Genomic DNA, 14,263 nt, shown 5'->3' with positions numbered 1-14,263 from the left:
AAGAACTGAAGAGCAAAGTGATGGGGTCCATAAGAGACAAATAACACACTCCCACAGCGTGTTGGAATGGAAACATGCTGTTAGGATTTAGTAAACAACAAAGTGGATTTGCAAATTAAAATGAAAGTAAGGCAGGTGTGTTGATCAATGTCACAGATTTAAAAGTAACAACAAATGAGGTGAAATTGGGTTAAAAAAAATTAAAAGCCAAACAAACAATTAACGGAACCCAGAAACATGTATTTTTTATTTAAAAAAAAAAAAAAAATTAGAAAGAAAAGGGAAAGAAATAGAAAAAAAAGAATTGTCTTTATCGCAGTGCGTTTGGATTGAGCCTAGAAACCCTCTATGAGGAACTGGAGAAGCAATAAAGATGCCTTTCAATTCATTTCTATCCTCCTGCAATTTTAGAATGGATACAATCATCACTATATTTTTGTATATTCGACTGGTTTAAGTTAAGATTTTAGTTTATCTTACATTAAACAATAATTATCAAACCCATTTTTTATTCAGTATGTGTTTCACTCTTGCCGAAGGCAGTAGGAGTTGTCGATGAAGGACATTTTTCAAATGTTATTAAGCACACGTTTAAGGATATTATTAACTGTGACAGGGCGCAATTTTTCCTACCTTTAATATTTGAGAAACGAGTAATGCACTTGCCAACTCGCTGTGTAACAACAAATGAACAGAGACCCAGGGAGCCCAATTATAGTTGTTATTCTATGTAAATACTCAAAGGGAAAAGGAACATTTGTCTAGTGGGTTTTAATGTGAATAGCAACAGAAGAAGGAGGATGTGGTAAGAGGTTAAAAAAATACAGAAACATATCACCTAAAAGGTGCAGCACAAGAGAGAGCATGCAAGTGACTTAGATGAAATTAAGTTTATAGTTAACAAAATAAAAGGTGAAAGAAACATAACTATTGTATTACCAGTTTGTGCCATAAATTTAGCAGATTCAGCTTGCTCCTGCAGGGCCTTTGTGTCAAAGACTGATCTGGGCCGCTGACTTTTTACAGTATGTTCGCCGATCATTCCATATTCTAGAGACAGAATAGAGGTTCAATGAAAGCTAGGCTTTAACAGTAGGAATCTTCCAGAGACAAAAAATAAAACGTATTACAAACTGTTTTTCAAAGATAGATGCGTAGTAGAAAAAGTGCAGTACTGTACATGGCTAGAAACAAAGATCATACAAGAGTAAATATGTAGATATATATTTAACTTGTCATTTTTACTTTAAAGCATAAGAAGGAACAATGCATCGTATTTATAACGAACGTGGGTGAGTTGAGAGTAGTATTAATTGACTTTAAAAGCACAGCTTAAGACACATAGCATACATGCAAATATAATAAGCCCACATCGGTTTTAATAAGACACTATTACTTCCCATAGTCCCTCAAGCCCCACTCCCTCCCTCCCAATCCCTACCACCCCCAAACCACCCCCCAAGAAAAACCAAAAAGAAAATGAAAGTAAAAATGTGTAAGCTATCTGGAAGCCACAGAGGAGGGGGTCAGGGTCATGAACATAACATGATACTATTGATCCACAGTCTCTTTAACAGATTCCAGACATTTTGTTTTTGTAATTAGTTGAGCTCAGTAGAATATTTGTACATCCCAAATGGCACCCTATTCCCTACATAGTTCCCTATGGGCCCTGGTCAACAGTGGTGCACTATGTAGGGGATAGGGTGCCATTTTGGACAGCCTATGAGTCTGGGAAATCACTTTATAATAATTTAACATCATAAGTTCTATTAACTGACAAATGTATTCTGAGCTGTCTGATTATAATTGTTACTCCCTTTGTTGTTGTCCATTAATACATGGGTGATGCGACATGTTTGGCCGCATAGATTTTTAGTCCCGGTGAAGGGATGTAGCAAATTTCGCAACAAATGTTATTTTTTATTCAAAAACTTGACTAGCATGCCAACGCAAAGATAGAGTATGTGTTTTCTTCAATCCGTTTGGAGTAGTATGCACTGCAGGTGATATGTGTTACACAACAGATACCTCACATAGCAGGTGTGTGTTAGTACTGTGGAGTAAACCATACATACAACATCGTCTGTGAGGATGTTTGGGGTCATATTGTCTGGAGTAGTGAGGATGTTTGGGGTCATATTGTCTGGAGTAGTGAGGATGTTTGGGGTCATATTGTCTGGAGTAGTGAGGATGTTTGGGGTCATATTGTCTGGAGTAGTGAGGATGTTTGGGGTCATATTGTCTGGAGTAGTGAGGATGTTTGGGGTCATATTGTCTGGAGTAGTGAGGATGTTTGGGGTCATATTGTCTGGAGTCATGAGGATGTTTGGGGTCATATTGTCTGGAGTAGTGAGGATGTTTGGGGTCATATTGTCTGGAGTAGTGAGGATGTTTGGGGTCATATTGTCTGGAGTAGTGAGGATGTTTGGGGTCATATTGTCTGGAGTAGTGAGGATGTTTAGGGTCATATTGTCTGGAGTAGTGAGGATGTTTGGGGTCATATTGTCTGGAGTAGTGAGGATGTTTGGGGTCATATTGTCTGGAGTGGTGAGGATGTTTGGGGTCATATTGTCTGGAGTAGTGAGGATGTTTGGGGTCATATTGTCTGGAGTAGTGAGGATGTTTGGGGTCATATTGTCTGGAGTAGTGAGGATGTTTGGGGTCATATTGTCTGGAGTGGTGAGGATGTTTGGGGTCATATTGTCTGGAGTAGTGAGGATGTTTGGGTCATATTGTCTGGAGTAGTGAGGATGTTTGGGGTCATATTGTCTGGAGTAGTGAGGATGTTTGGGTCATATTGTCTGGAGTAGTGAGGATGTTTAGGGTCATATTGTCTGGAGTGGTGAGGTTGTTTGGGTCATATTGTCTGGAATAGTGAGGATGTTTGGGGTCATATTGTCTGGAGTAGTGAGGATGTTTGGGTCATATTGTCTGGAGTAGTGAGGATGTTTGGGGTCATATTGTCTGGAGTGGTGAGGATGTTTGGGGTCATATTGTCTGGAGTAGTGAGGATGTTTGGGGTCATATTGTCTGGAGTGGTGAGGATGTTTGGGGTCATATTGTCTGCAGTCTCAGATCTGATGCTGTGTTTCTCCCAGTAGGTAATGTACTGTATGTGTGATGAGTATGGGTGAGCAGTGTCAAAGAGGAGAGAGGCACACTGACTAGAACTAAGTACCAGTACAACACAGCCATGCTTTTGATTCTAATCGGGAATCACAAAAGAACTAGCATTAATCCAAAACCAAGAACCACTGAGTATTGGGAAAACCAATATAAAGAACCCCTTTCAGACTACTAAGCCGAGCCAAGGTGAGCTGTACCGTGCTGGCCTGGTTACTCATCCTGGTTACTCATCCTGGTTACTCATCCTGCCATCACCATAGCTGATGGAACCGTGCTGGAAAGGACAATGTGAGGGGGAAATACCACAGTAAGGTTCAGGTAGGCACGATACTGTGAAAAGAGGATAGGTTTCCATATCTGGTTCACATTGCTGTTCTTATGAGGCGGCCATTAGTACACGTTGTACTGAAACCAGTCATTGGCAGAAGGTAACCTGGAGAGTTAATAACCAGGACGTGATTGTTATCACCATGATTCATGATCACCGCTATACACGAGGACATGTCACATACATAATGTATATGTTCCTGATCTCTCAATGCTGTCTGAAATGGTCTCTGACACATTTCTAAAGAACCAGGAAGGAACATTGATGGGGAATGTTGCCCTTGACTTGAACCAAGTGGGTGAAACAGCTTGATGTGGGTGTGTGTTTTCCCAGGCAGCTTGACTGCATCCTCCTGTTCCAACCTGTTTGATTCAATTTCAATAAACACATTATAAAGTATGACTAATCGTGGGTTGCTAAGGGTTTGCTGGACTACATCCATCATCTTTAAAGACAGCTAGAATATTAAGACACCTTGAGGTAACGTTCTAGACTTTAGAGGAACACATTCTTCCTCAACAGGTTACACTAAGGGACATTGTTAATACAATTAAATCAACGTTATTTCAGTAGCACTTCAGCATTACCTCATTTTTAGAACGGTGACTCGATTATATCATTCAATTCAATTCACTTGAAATAAACCCCAAAATAACCTAACACTTGGAGAAAATCCTCACAATAAACTCTTGACTTAGAGAAAAGTAGTTTGTAAAGAACTACTTTTAGCGTTCTTAAATTTCAAGTCCTTGATCTCTCTGTCTTTAGTACTTGTGTACAATGTCAATCAGGAACAAAACATGATGATGTATTTTTACTGTCACACATTTGTTTCTTGTGACGGCCTTTTGTGCTGGGACATTCTGTTAATATGATGACGAGTAGAGGAAACACCACTACACAAGCTGTGTGTGTGTGTGTGTGTGTGTGTGTGTGTGTGTGTGTGTGTGTGTGTGTGTGTGTGTGTGTGTGTGTGTGTGTGTGTGTGTGTGTGTGAGCTCCAATGCCTCGTCAAAACCACATCACATCAATGGTTTTCAAAGAGTCTGGGTACGATGGACTGAACCACATCTCAGGAGAAGGAGATGGTCCCCACACACAATGAACTGAGTTAACTCTGGTGATGAATGGTGATAGTCACTATCTAGATTAAAGTCTGACCAGACCAGGCCAGACACCTTGCTATCGGAACATTTTCCCAGATACTTGATGGGAATGGATCGACCTCTCTCTCTCTCTCTCTCTCTCTCTCTCTCTCTCTCTCTCTCCCCCCCCCGGTCTCTCTCTCCCCCTCCCCTCTCTCTCTCTCTCTCTCTCTCTCAGCGCCTTACTCAGACAATAACCCTATCCCGAAAAAGCAATGGACTGAGCCATCTTTTGCTCCCACAGCTTACAGATGATGATGTGTTGCTTGTAGATTTATACGGTGTTATATATTGTGAAAGGCTAGCAGTGCATCAATACAGTCCAGGTAGGTAGGGGAGAGCGAATGGAGCAGAGCAGAGCGGAGCACAAAGCAAAAACAGGGTACCATGGAAATGTGCTGCAGCATAAGCACAGTGAGGTAGAATTGAAGAGCAGGCGCAGTACAGTAGTCAAGGTCCAAGCTATTCAAAAGGCTATTCAAAAAAACATGACATCAATGCCTGTGCTTAAAGGGCTGGATCACACAAATTACAAATTACAATTTGACCTCATTTTATGGATAACTACCAAATAATCTGTGGACCTGCAGTATGGGGTTAGTGACCCAAAATATGGCTTAGTAGTGTATTTAACATTATCATTGTTGCATGGAAACGGATGGGAGTCGATGGATTTTTCTGTTAGCATTCTTCAGGTAGCTCACCTACATTGACTCACTTCAAACCGTGTTGTACAGCAACGTGCTGCCCTTTTAAGGTTGTATGTATTCACACCATTTTCAACAGTATCGCTAATAGCTAGGGGTCAAAGTACTTTGAAAAGAAGCAGGTTTGTTATTTACAGCAGTGGCATATACTGTACAATGGTAGAGAAGTCATTATACGCCTACATAGATTTCTAGTCCCAAAGTCAATAATGACTGAATAGCATGATGACATCTTAACATCCACTACAGAATACAATACATTCATGAGCCAAGAGCCAGCAAAAGACAAATATTGTCATGAACAAAAGAAAAACCCTCACACAGAGATGGTGATGGCTAGGAATGCTATTAGCTAAAATAATCCACTTAAATCTGTCTTCAATATTGCACAGCAGACCTGGGTTCAAGTACTATTTGAAAACATTTCAGACACTTCATCTCTGCTTGACTGAGTTGACTGAGTTGGCCTGGCTTAATGGACCAATGGAATAGTCCTAGAACTGCAAACCTCACCCACCTAGCCCCTGAAGGCAAAGGCAAATGCTGAAAGTATTTTGAAAGATTTCGAATAGTATTTCAACCCAGGTCTGCTGTACAATAAGTAATCCGTTACCTGATTTCACATGCAAATCCCTAGTAGCAACTGAAGGTTAACCTCAATGACACGAACAGACTTCCCAAATGGCAACCTATTCCCTATATAGTGCACTTCATTTGACAAGAGCCCATTGGTACACTAAATAGAGAAAAGGGTCCCATTTGGTACGCAACGGTCCTGAAGATGGTACAGCACAACATTACAGTTGTTACTGTCTGCGTCCATTAATAGTAGAGGTGAGAGGAGAGACGGAAGAAGTGCTGACCAGGGGAAATGTTTATGGTGAGTCTCAGTCAGGACAGTATCTTATAATGTAGATGTGACTGTGCTATGAACATACATCTGTATTGTATACAGGGAGATGATTGGGTGGCATTCAAAGGACAACCCCTCACCTTTAATATCGCAGATAGGTTGTGGCTTCCATCAATTGTCTGCATCATTTCCAATCCCCCATATATTTTGGGAGGTAAATATACATATCATATATATATATATATATGGATATAGTATGTATAAGCAGGAAGTAGAAGCCTAAGTGTTGTTGTCCATTAGTTTACTCCAATTAGGGGAGGGGTGGTAAGGTTCAAATAAATAAAAATAAAAATAATGAAGCAAAATATATTTAAAAAATATCTATTTAATATGTTTAGCTTTATTTTTATTTATCTTCATTATTTGTATTTGTATTTATTTGAACCCTACCACCCCTCCCCTAATTGAAGTAAACTAATGGACAACAACACTTGGGCTTCTACTTCCTGCTTATACATACTATATCCATTTTACAGACACAGTATATTTTACATTAGTTATCTTTTGTTTGTTTTTAGTCCCATCCTTCAGCTCCCCTCAACCCCTCCCATCTATCTCTGTACACCATCCAGTCCCATCCTTCAGCTCCCCTCAACCCCTCCCATCTATCTCTGTACACCATCCAGTCCCATCCTTCAGCTCCCCTCACCCCCTCCCATCTATCTCTGAACACCATCCAGTCCCATCCTTCAGCTCCCCTCAACCCCTCCCATCTATCTCTGTACACCATCCAGTCCCATCCTTCAGCTCCCCTCAACCCCTCCCATCTATCTCTGAACACCATCCAGTCCCATCCTTCAGCTCCCCTCAACCCCTCCCATCTATCTCTGAACACCATCCAGTCCCATCCTTCAGCTCCACTCAACCCCTCCCATCTATCTCTGAACACCATCCAGTCCCATCCTTCAGCTCCCCTCAACCCCTCCCATCTATCTCTGAACACCATCCAGTCCCATCCTTCAGCTCCCCTCAACCCCTCCCATCTATCTCTGAACACCATCCAGTCCCATCCTTCAGCTCCCCTCAACCCCTCCCATCTATCTCTGTACACCATCCAGTCCCATCCTTCAGCTCCCCTCAACCCCTCCCATCTATCTCTGAACACCATCCAGTCCCATCCTTCAGCTCCCCTCAACCCCTCCCATCTATCTCTGAAGACCATCCAGTCCCATCCTTCAGCTCCCCTCAACCCCTCCCATCGCTCTGAACACCATCCAGTCCCATCCTTCAGCTCCCCTCAACCCCTCCCATCTATCTCTGTACACATCCAGTCCCATCCTTCAGCTCCCCTCAACCCCTCCCATCTATCTCTGTACACCATCCAGTCCCATCCTTCAGCTCCCCTCAACCCCTCCCATCTATCTCTGTACACCATCCAGTCCCATCCTTCAGCTCCCCTCAACCCCTCCCATCTATCTCTGAACACCATCCAGTCCCATCCTTCAGCTCCCCTCAACCCCTCCCATCTATCTCTGAACACCATCCAGTCCCATCCTTCAGCTCCCCTCAACCCCTCCCATCTATCTCTGTACACCATCCAGTCCCATCCTTCAGCTCCCCTCAACCCCTCCCATCTATCTCTGTACACCATCCAGTCCCATCCTTCAGCTCCCCTCAACCCCTCCCATCTATCTCTGTACACCATCCAGTCCCATCCTTCAGCTCCCCTCAACCCCTCCCATCTATCTCTGAACACCACCCAGTCCCATCCTTCAGCTCCCCTCAACCCCTCCCATCTATCTCTGAACACCATCCAGTCCCATCCTTCAGCTCCCCTCAACCCCTCCCATCTATCTCTGTACACCATCCAGTCCCATCCTTCAGCTCCCCTCAACCCCTCCCATCTATCTCTGAACACCATCCAGTCCCATCCTTCAGCTCCCCTCAACCCCTCCCATCTATCTCTGTACACCATCCAGTCCCATCCTTCAGCTCCCCTCAACCCCTCCCATCTATCTCTGAACACCATCCAGTCCCATCCTTCAGCTCCCCTCAACCCCTCCCATCTATCTCTGAACACCATCCAGTCCCATCCTTCAGCTCCCCTCAACCCCTCCCATCTATCTCTGTACACCATCCAGTCCCATCCTTCAGCTCCCCTCAACCCCTCCCATCTATCTCTGAACACCATCCAGTCCCATCCTTCAGCTCCCCTCAACCCCTCCCATCTATCTCTGTACACCATCCAGTCCCATCCTTCAGCTCCCCTCAACCCCTCCCATCTATCTCTGTACACCATCCAGTCCCATCCTTCAGCTCCCCTCAACCCCTCCCATCTATCTCTGAACACCATCCAGTCCCATCCTTCAGCTCCACTCAACCCCTCCCATCTATCTCTGTACACCATCCAGTCCCATCCTTCAGCTCCCCTCAACCCCTCCCATCTATCTCTGAACACCATCCAGTCCCATCCTTCAGCTCCCCTCAACCCCTCCCATCTATCTCTGTACACCATCCAGTCCCATCCTTCAGCTCCCCTCAACCCCTCCCATCTATCTCTGAACACCATCCAGTCCCATCCTTCAGCTCCCCTCAACCCCTCCCATCTATCTCTGTACACCATCCAGTCCCATCCTTCAGTTCCCCTCAACCCCTCCCATCTATCTCTGACCACCATCCAGTCCCATCCTTCAGCTCCCCTCAACCCCTCCCATCTATCTCTGACCACCATCCAGTCCCATCCTTCAGCTCCCCTCAACCCCTCCCATCTATCTCTGTACACCATCCAGTCCCATCCTTCAGCTCCCCTCAACCCCTCCCATCTATCTCTGTACACCATCCAGTCCCATCCTTCAGCTCCCCTCAACCCCTCCCATCTATCTCTGTACACCATCCAGTCCCATCCTTCAGCTCCCCTCAACCCCTCCCATCTATCTCTGTACACCATCCAGTCCCATCCTTCAGCTCCCCTCAACCCCTCCCATCTATCTCTGTACACCATCCAGTCCCATCCTTCAGCTCCCCTCAACCCCTCCCATCTATCTCTGTACACCATCCAGTCCCATCCTTCAGCTCCCCTCAACCCCTCCCATCTATCTCTGTACACCATCCAGTTTGGATTTCTATTTGCCATATATTCTTCCACTGTGCTGTTTCACAAAAGTTCTGAACCTATGATCTAATGATTCTGTCTCTTCGCAGTAAAATCTGCAGAGCTGGGATGGGTGTATCCCCCATATATACAGTGTAACATTCTATTGGTTGCATGAACTTTGTATAAATTGAATTGAAAAATTGAATCCAGTGTCGTTTTGTGTATCAGTTCATAAACGACATGACATGGAATTGGTACATCAAAAATCTCTTCCCAACTATTTAACAATTTATATGGCACAGCTGTCAATTTTTAGGTACTTAAATGAAACTGATATACTTTTTTATTTATCACAATTTTCTTTAATCAATTTTGGTCTTTAATGCAGGGCCGGCAGACAAGTCCCTTACATTTTACCCCTTCCACTAGTTGGTTGTAATTTTGGGTAGAGCAGACATTTCCATATATTTGTGTTAGCTGCATGTGTGACATAACACCACCAGTCTTATTTATCATATCATTTACAAAGATTATACATTTTTATACATTCTCCAAAAATATATATTTTTATAAATTAGTATATTTGAGTTTAACCATAATATTTGTTGTAATATTTTTTCTGTCTTTTCTGGTGGATTAAACTCAAATTCAAATAAATTCAAATCACATTTTATTGGTCACATACACATGGTTAGCAGATGTTAATGCGAGTTTAGCAAAATGCTGTGCTTCTAGTTCCGACCATGCAGTAATATCTAACAAGTAATCTAACAATTTCACAACAACTACCTTATACACACAAGTGTAAAGAATTGAATAAGAATATGTACATTATATCCAGTAGTTCTTCCTGGCTGTTTGTAATAAGACTTAAGATTTCCTGGGGTAACAGTGTAAGAAATAATACATAAAGAAACAATAGTGCATAGTTTCCTAAGAACGCGAAGCGAGGTGACCATCTCTGTCGGCACCATGTTGAAGACAACTTTCTATGGCTTCTTTTAAAAATAGCGATATTTTGGAGATTATTTCATTTTCAAATGACCGAAAGGGAGAGGTTGTAATCTGAATTGAGGGAAAAAGGACATTCTTGAACATGGGGTGTGACATTCTTACTAAACTGCTAGAGAACCAGCTTGGATTTAAGTATAACTTTTGTATGACTGAAGGCTTTAGTGATAGGTCCAATGCTTTAATAAGGTCTGCTCTCTGAATTCATATTCATTACATAAATAGGCCTTTTAATTTTGTCTGGCTTGCTACTCCAAATAAAATGGAAAATGTTTTGCTTATATAATTTAAAAACAAGTCGCTAGGTATAGGCAAGGCCATAAGCAGATATGTAAACTTGAATATGACTAAAGAGTTAATCAGGGTGATTTTTCCACAGATAGACAGGTATTTTCCTTTCCATGGTAGCAAGATAGTACCTATTTTTGCTAACGTTCTATTCAAATGTATTGTAGTGAGATAATTTCTTTATTTTGAGATATGAATACTGAGTATGTCCACTTCACCGTCAGACCATTTTATTGGTAAAATTCAAATACGCAATATAGTACACTTATCATAATTTGGTTGTAATCCAGAGAGATTAGAAAACTATCGAGATCCTCTATGAGGCTGTGGAGGGATCCAAGTTGTGGATTTAAAAGAAAACCGTAATCATCAGTGTACAAGGACAAACCTACCTTACTATCAGCATTCAAGGACAAACCTACCTTACTATTAGTATTCATGGACAACCCTACCTTACTATTAGTATTCATGGACAACCCTACCTTACTATCAGTATTCAAGGACAAACCTACCTTCCTATCAGCATTCAAGGACAAACCTACCTTACTATTAGTATTCATGGACAACCCTACCTTACTATTAGTATTCAAGGACAACCCTACCTTACTATTAGTATTCAAGGACAACCCTACCTTACTATTAGTATTCAAGGACAACCCTACCTTACTATTAGTATTCAAGGACATCCCTACCTTACTATCAGCATTCAAGGACATCCATGCCTTACTATTAGTATTCAAGGACAACCCTACCTTACTATCAGCATTCAAGGACATCCCTACCTTACTATCAGCATTCAAGGACATCCCTACCTTCCTATCAGCATTCAAGGACAAACCTGCCTTCCTATCAGCATTCAAGGACATCCCTACCTTACTATCAGCATTCAAGGACAAACCTGCCTTCCTATCAGCATTCAAGGACAGACAACCCTACCTTCCTGTCAGCATTCAAGGACATCCCTACCTTCCTATCAGCATTCAAGGACATCCCTACCTTCCTATCAGCATTCAAGGAAATCCCTACCTTCCTATCAGCATTCAAGAACAACCCTACCTTCCTATCAGCATTACTTTGGGTGCCTAACATGCAACAAAGTCAAATGTTTAGCTATCTTTGGTTTAGGTTCAAAGTTATTCAAAGGTTAAATATGTTTTGTTTTTGGTATCTGCTAGATTGGGGGCCATTTTATGTGACATCCTTTTACATGATTTTGAGGAATAAATGATGAGTTCATGGCCTGTAATTTGGGACTATACCAATGATTATGGCATCATTATAGATGACTGATTGCATGGTCACAGATAAAACCATGATTACAGCATACAAAATCATTGAACGTTGATAACGATGTTGTGGTGATATTGAAATTTGTTCATTTGGTTTAGGGGCTAGATGTCAATGTGGGATTGGCCATGATCAGTCTCTTTCAGATAACAGTGGTAATATTTAGGAGAGGCACATATTCATCAACACATTAATATAATGTATAGTAAATGCCATTTAGCAGACACTTTTATCCAAAGAGACTGGGTGGTTGCAGGAATCTAACCCACTATCTGGGAATTGCAAGTACCCTTTGCTCTAAAAACTGAGATTTTAATTTGTTTTGGACATGGCTAAACAGGAAGCTCAGTGGACATGACTGAACAGGAAGCTCAGTGGACATGCCTGAACAGGAAGCTCTGTGGACATGACTGAACAGGAAGCTCAGTGGACATGGCTGAACAGGAAGCTCAGTGGACATGCCTGAACAGGAAGCTCAGTGGACATGGCTGAACAGGAAGCTCAGTGGACATGGCTGAACAGGAAGCTCAGTGGACATGGCTGAACAGGATGCTCAGTGGAGATGGCTGATGTTTAGGTCACTGTTCTCACCACTTATATACCCATATGGTCCTTGTATTGTTTAATGGCCTATGAATTACGATCGTGACAGGGTCGATAACAACTGGGAGATTCCCTTGTTCCCCAACGTCCCTCATAGAGAACCAGACAAAAATCTTTTCTCTGTAATCCTATTCATCATGTGACCAGGGATGTAGTGGTAAAAAACAGATGGTTGAATCCTGCGCATCATGGGTACATAAGAGGGTAATTCAAAGAACAGGTGGGTTAACACGATTCCCAAAATGAAATAGATCAGTGAACTGAATGGAGTTATACCTTATACCCACTACTTCCACACAAATACAACACGGGTCTAGACTGCACCGCTTCTGCACTCTATACAAGTCTTCTTCTTTTATTGTCTATAGCTAGCTACTGCTCTCATGTTTGACTCTTCTGTCCCAACAGCTGTTTCCCATCACTTAGCTACAGTATCTCTGTCCCAACAGCTGTTTCCATCACTTAGCTACAGTATCTCTGTCTCAACAGCAGTTTCCCATCACTTAGCTACAGTATCTCTGTCACAACAGCTGTTTCCATCACTTAGCTACAGTATCTCTGTCCCAACAGCTGTTTCCATCACTTAGCTACAGTATCTCTGTCCCAACAGCTGTTTCCATCACTTAGCTACAGTATCTCTGTCCCAACAGCAGTTTACCATCACTTAGCTACAGTATCTCTGTTTCAACAGCAGTTTCCCATGACTTAGCTACAGTATCTCTGTCCCAACAGCAGTTTACCATCACTTAGCTACAGTATCTCTGTCTCAACAGCAGTTTCCCATCACTTAGCTACAGTATCTCTGTCCCAACAGCTGTTCCCCATCACTTAGCTACAGTATCTCTGTCCCAACAGCAGTTTCCCATCACTTAGCTACAGTATCTCTGTCCAAACAGCAGTTTCCATCACTTAGCTACAGTATCTCTGTCACAACAGCAGTTTCCCATCACTTAGCTACAGTAGCTCTGTCACAACAGCAGTTTCCCATCACTTAGCTACAGTATCTCTGACCCAACAGCAGTTTCCCATCACTTAGCTACAGTATCTCTGTCCCAACAGCAGTTTCCCATCACTTAGCTACAGTATCTCTGTCCCAACAGCAGTTTCCCATCACTTAGCTACAGTATCTCTGTCCCAACAGCAATTTCCCATCACTTAGCTTCAGTATCTCTGTCCCAACAGCTGTTTCCATCACTTAGCTACAGTATCTCTGTCTCAACAGCAGTTTCCCATCACTTAGCTACAGTATCTCTGTCACAACAGCTGTTTCCATCACTTAGCTACAGTATCTCTGTCCCAACAGCTGTTTCCATCACTTAGCTACAGTATCTCTGTCCCAACAGCTGTTTCCATCACTTAGCTACAGTATCTCTGTCCCAACAGCAGTTTCCCATCACTTAGCTACAGTATCTCTGTCTCAACAGCAGTTTCCCATCACTTAGCTACAGTATCTCTGTCCCAACAGCAGTTTACCATCACTTAGCTACAGTATCTCTGTCTCAACAGCAGTTTCCCATCACTTAGCTACAGTATCTCTGTCCCAACAGCTGTTCCCCATCACTTAGCTACAGTATCTCTGTCCCAACAGCAGTTTCCCATCACTTAGCTACAGTATCTCTGTCCAAACAGCAGTTTCCATCACTTAGCTACAGTATCTGTCACAACAGCAGTTTCCCATCACTTAGCTACAGTAGCTCTGTCACAACAGCAGTTTCCCATCACTTAGCTACAGTATCTCTGACCCAACAGCAGTTTCCCATCACTTAGCTACAGTATCTCTGTCCCAACAGCAGTTTCCCATCACTTAGCTACAGTATC

The 14,263-nt window shown here is 42.6% G+C and overlaps 1 protein-coding gene across 1 annotated transcript in view; it reads right to left on the bottom strand.

The window, feature by feature from the left end:
• Window positions 1–815: 815 nt before the first annotated feature.
• The window catches only part of LOC115193524 (adhesion G protein-coupled receptor B3-like), a 131,735-nt gene continuing 118,287 nt past the window's right edge, over window positions 816–14,263 (bottom strand). The window contains exon 3 of the mRNA XM_029752228.1: window positions 816–1,050. Within this exon, the coding sequence (XP_029608088.1) occupies window positions 839–1,050 (212 nt within the window). The 3' untranslated portion in view covers window positions 816–838. The remainder of the gene's footprint in view (window positions 1,051–14,263) is intronic.

The sequence above is a fragment of the Salmo trutta genome, chromosome 5 (assembly GCF_901001165.1).
Source record: "Salmo trutta chromosome 5, fSalTru1.1, whole genome shotgun sequence".
NCBI classification, from domain to species: domain Eukaryota; kingdom Metazoa; phylum Chordata; class Actinopteri; order Salmoniformes; family Salmonidae; genus Salmo; species Salmo trutta.
The sequence above is the reverse complement of the archived record's forward strand: the minus strand, read 5'-3'. Positions and strand labels throughout refer to the sequence as shown.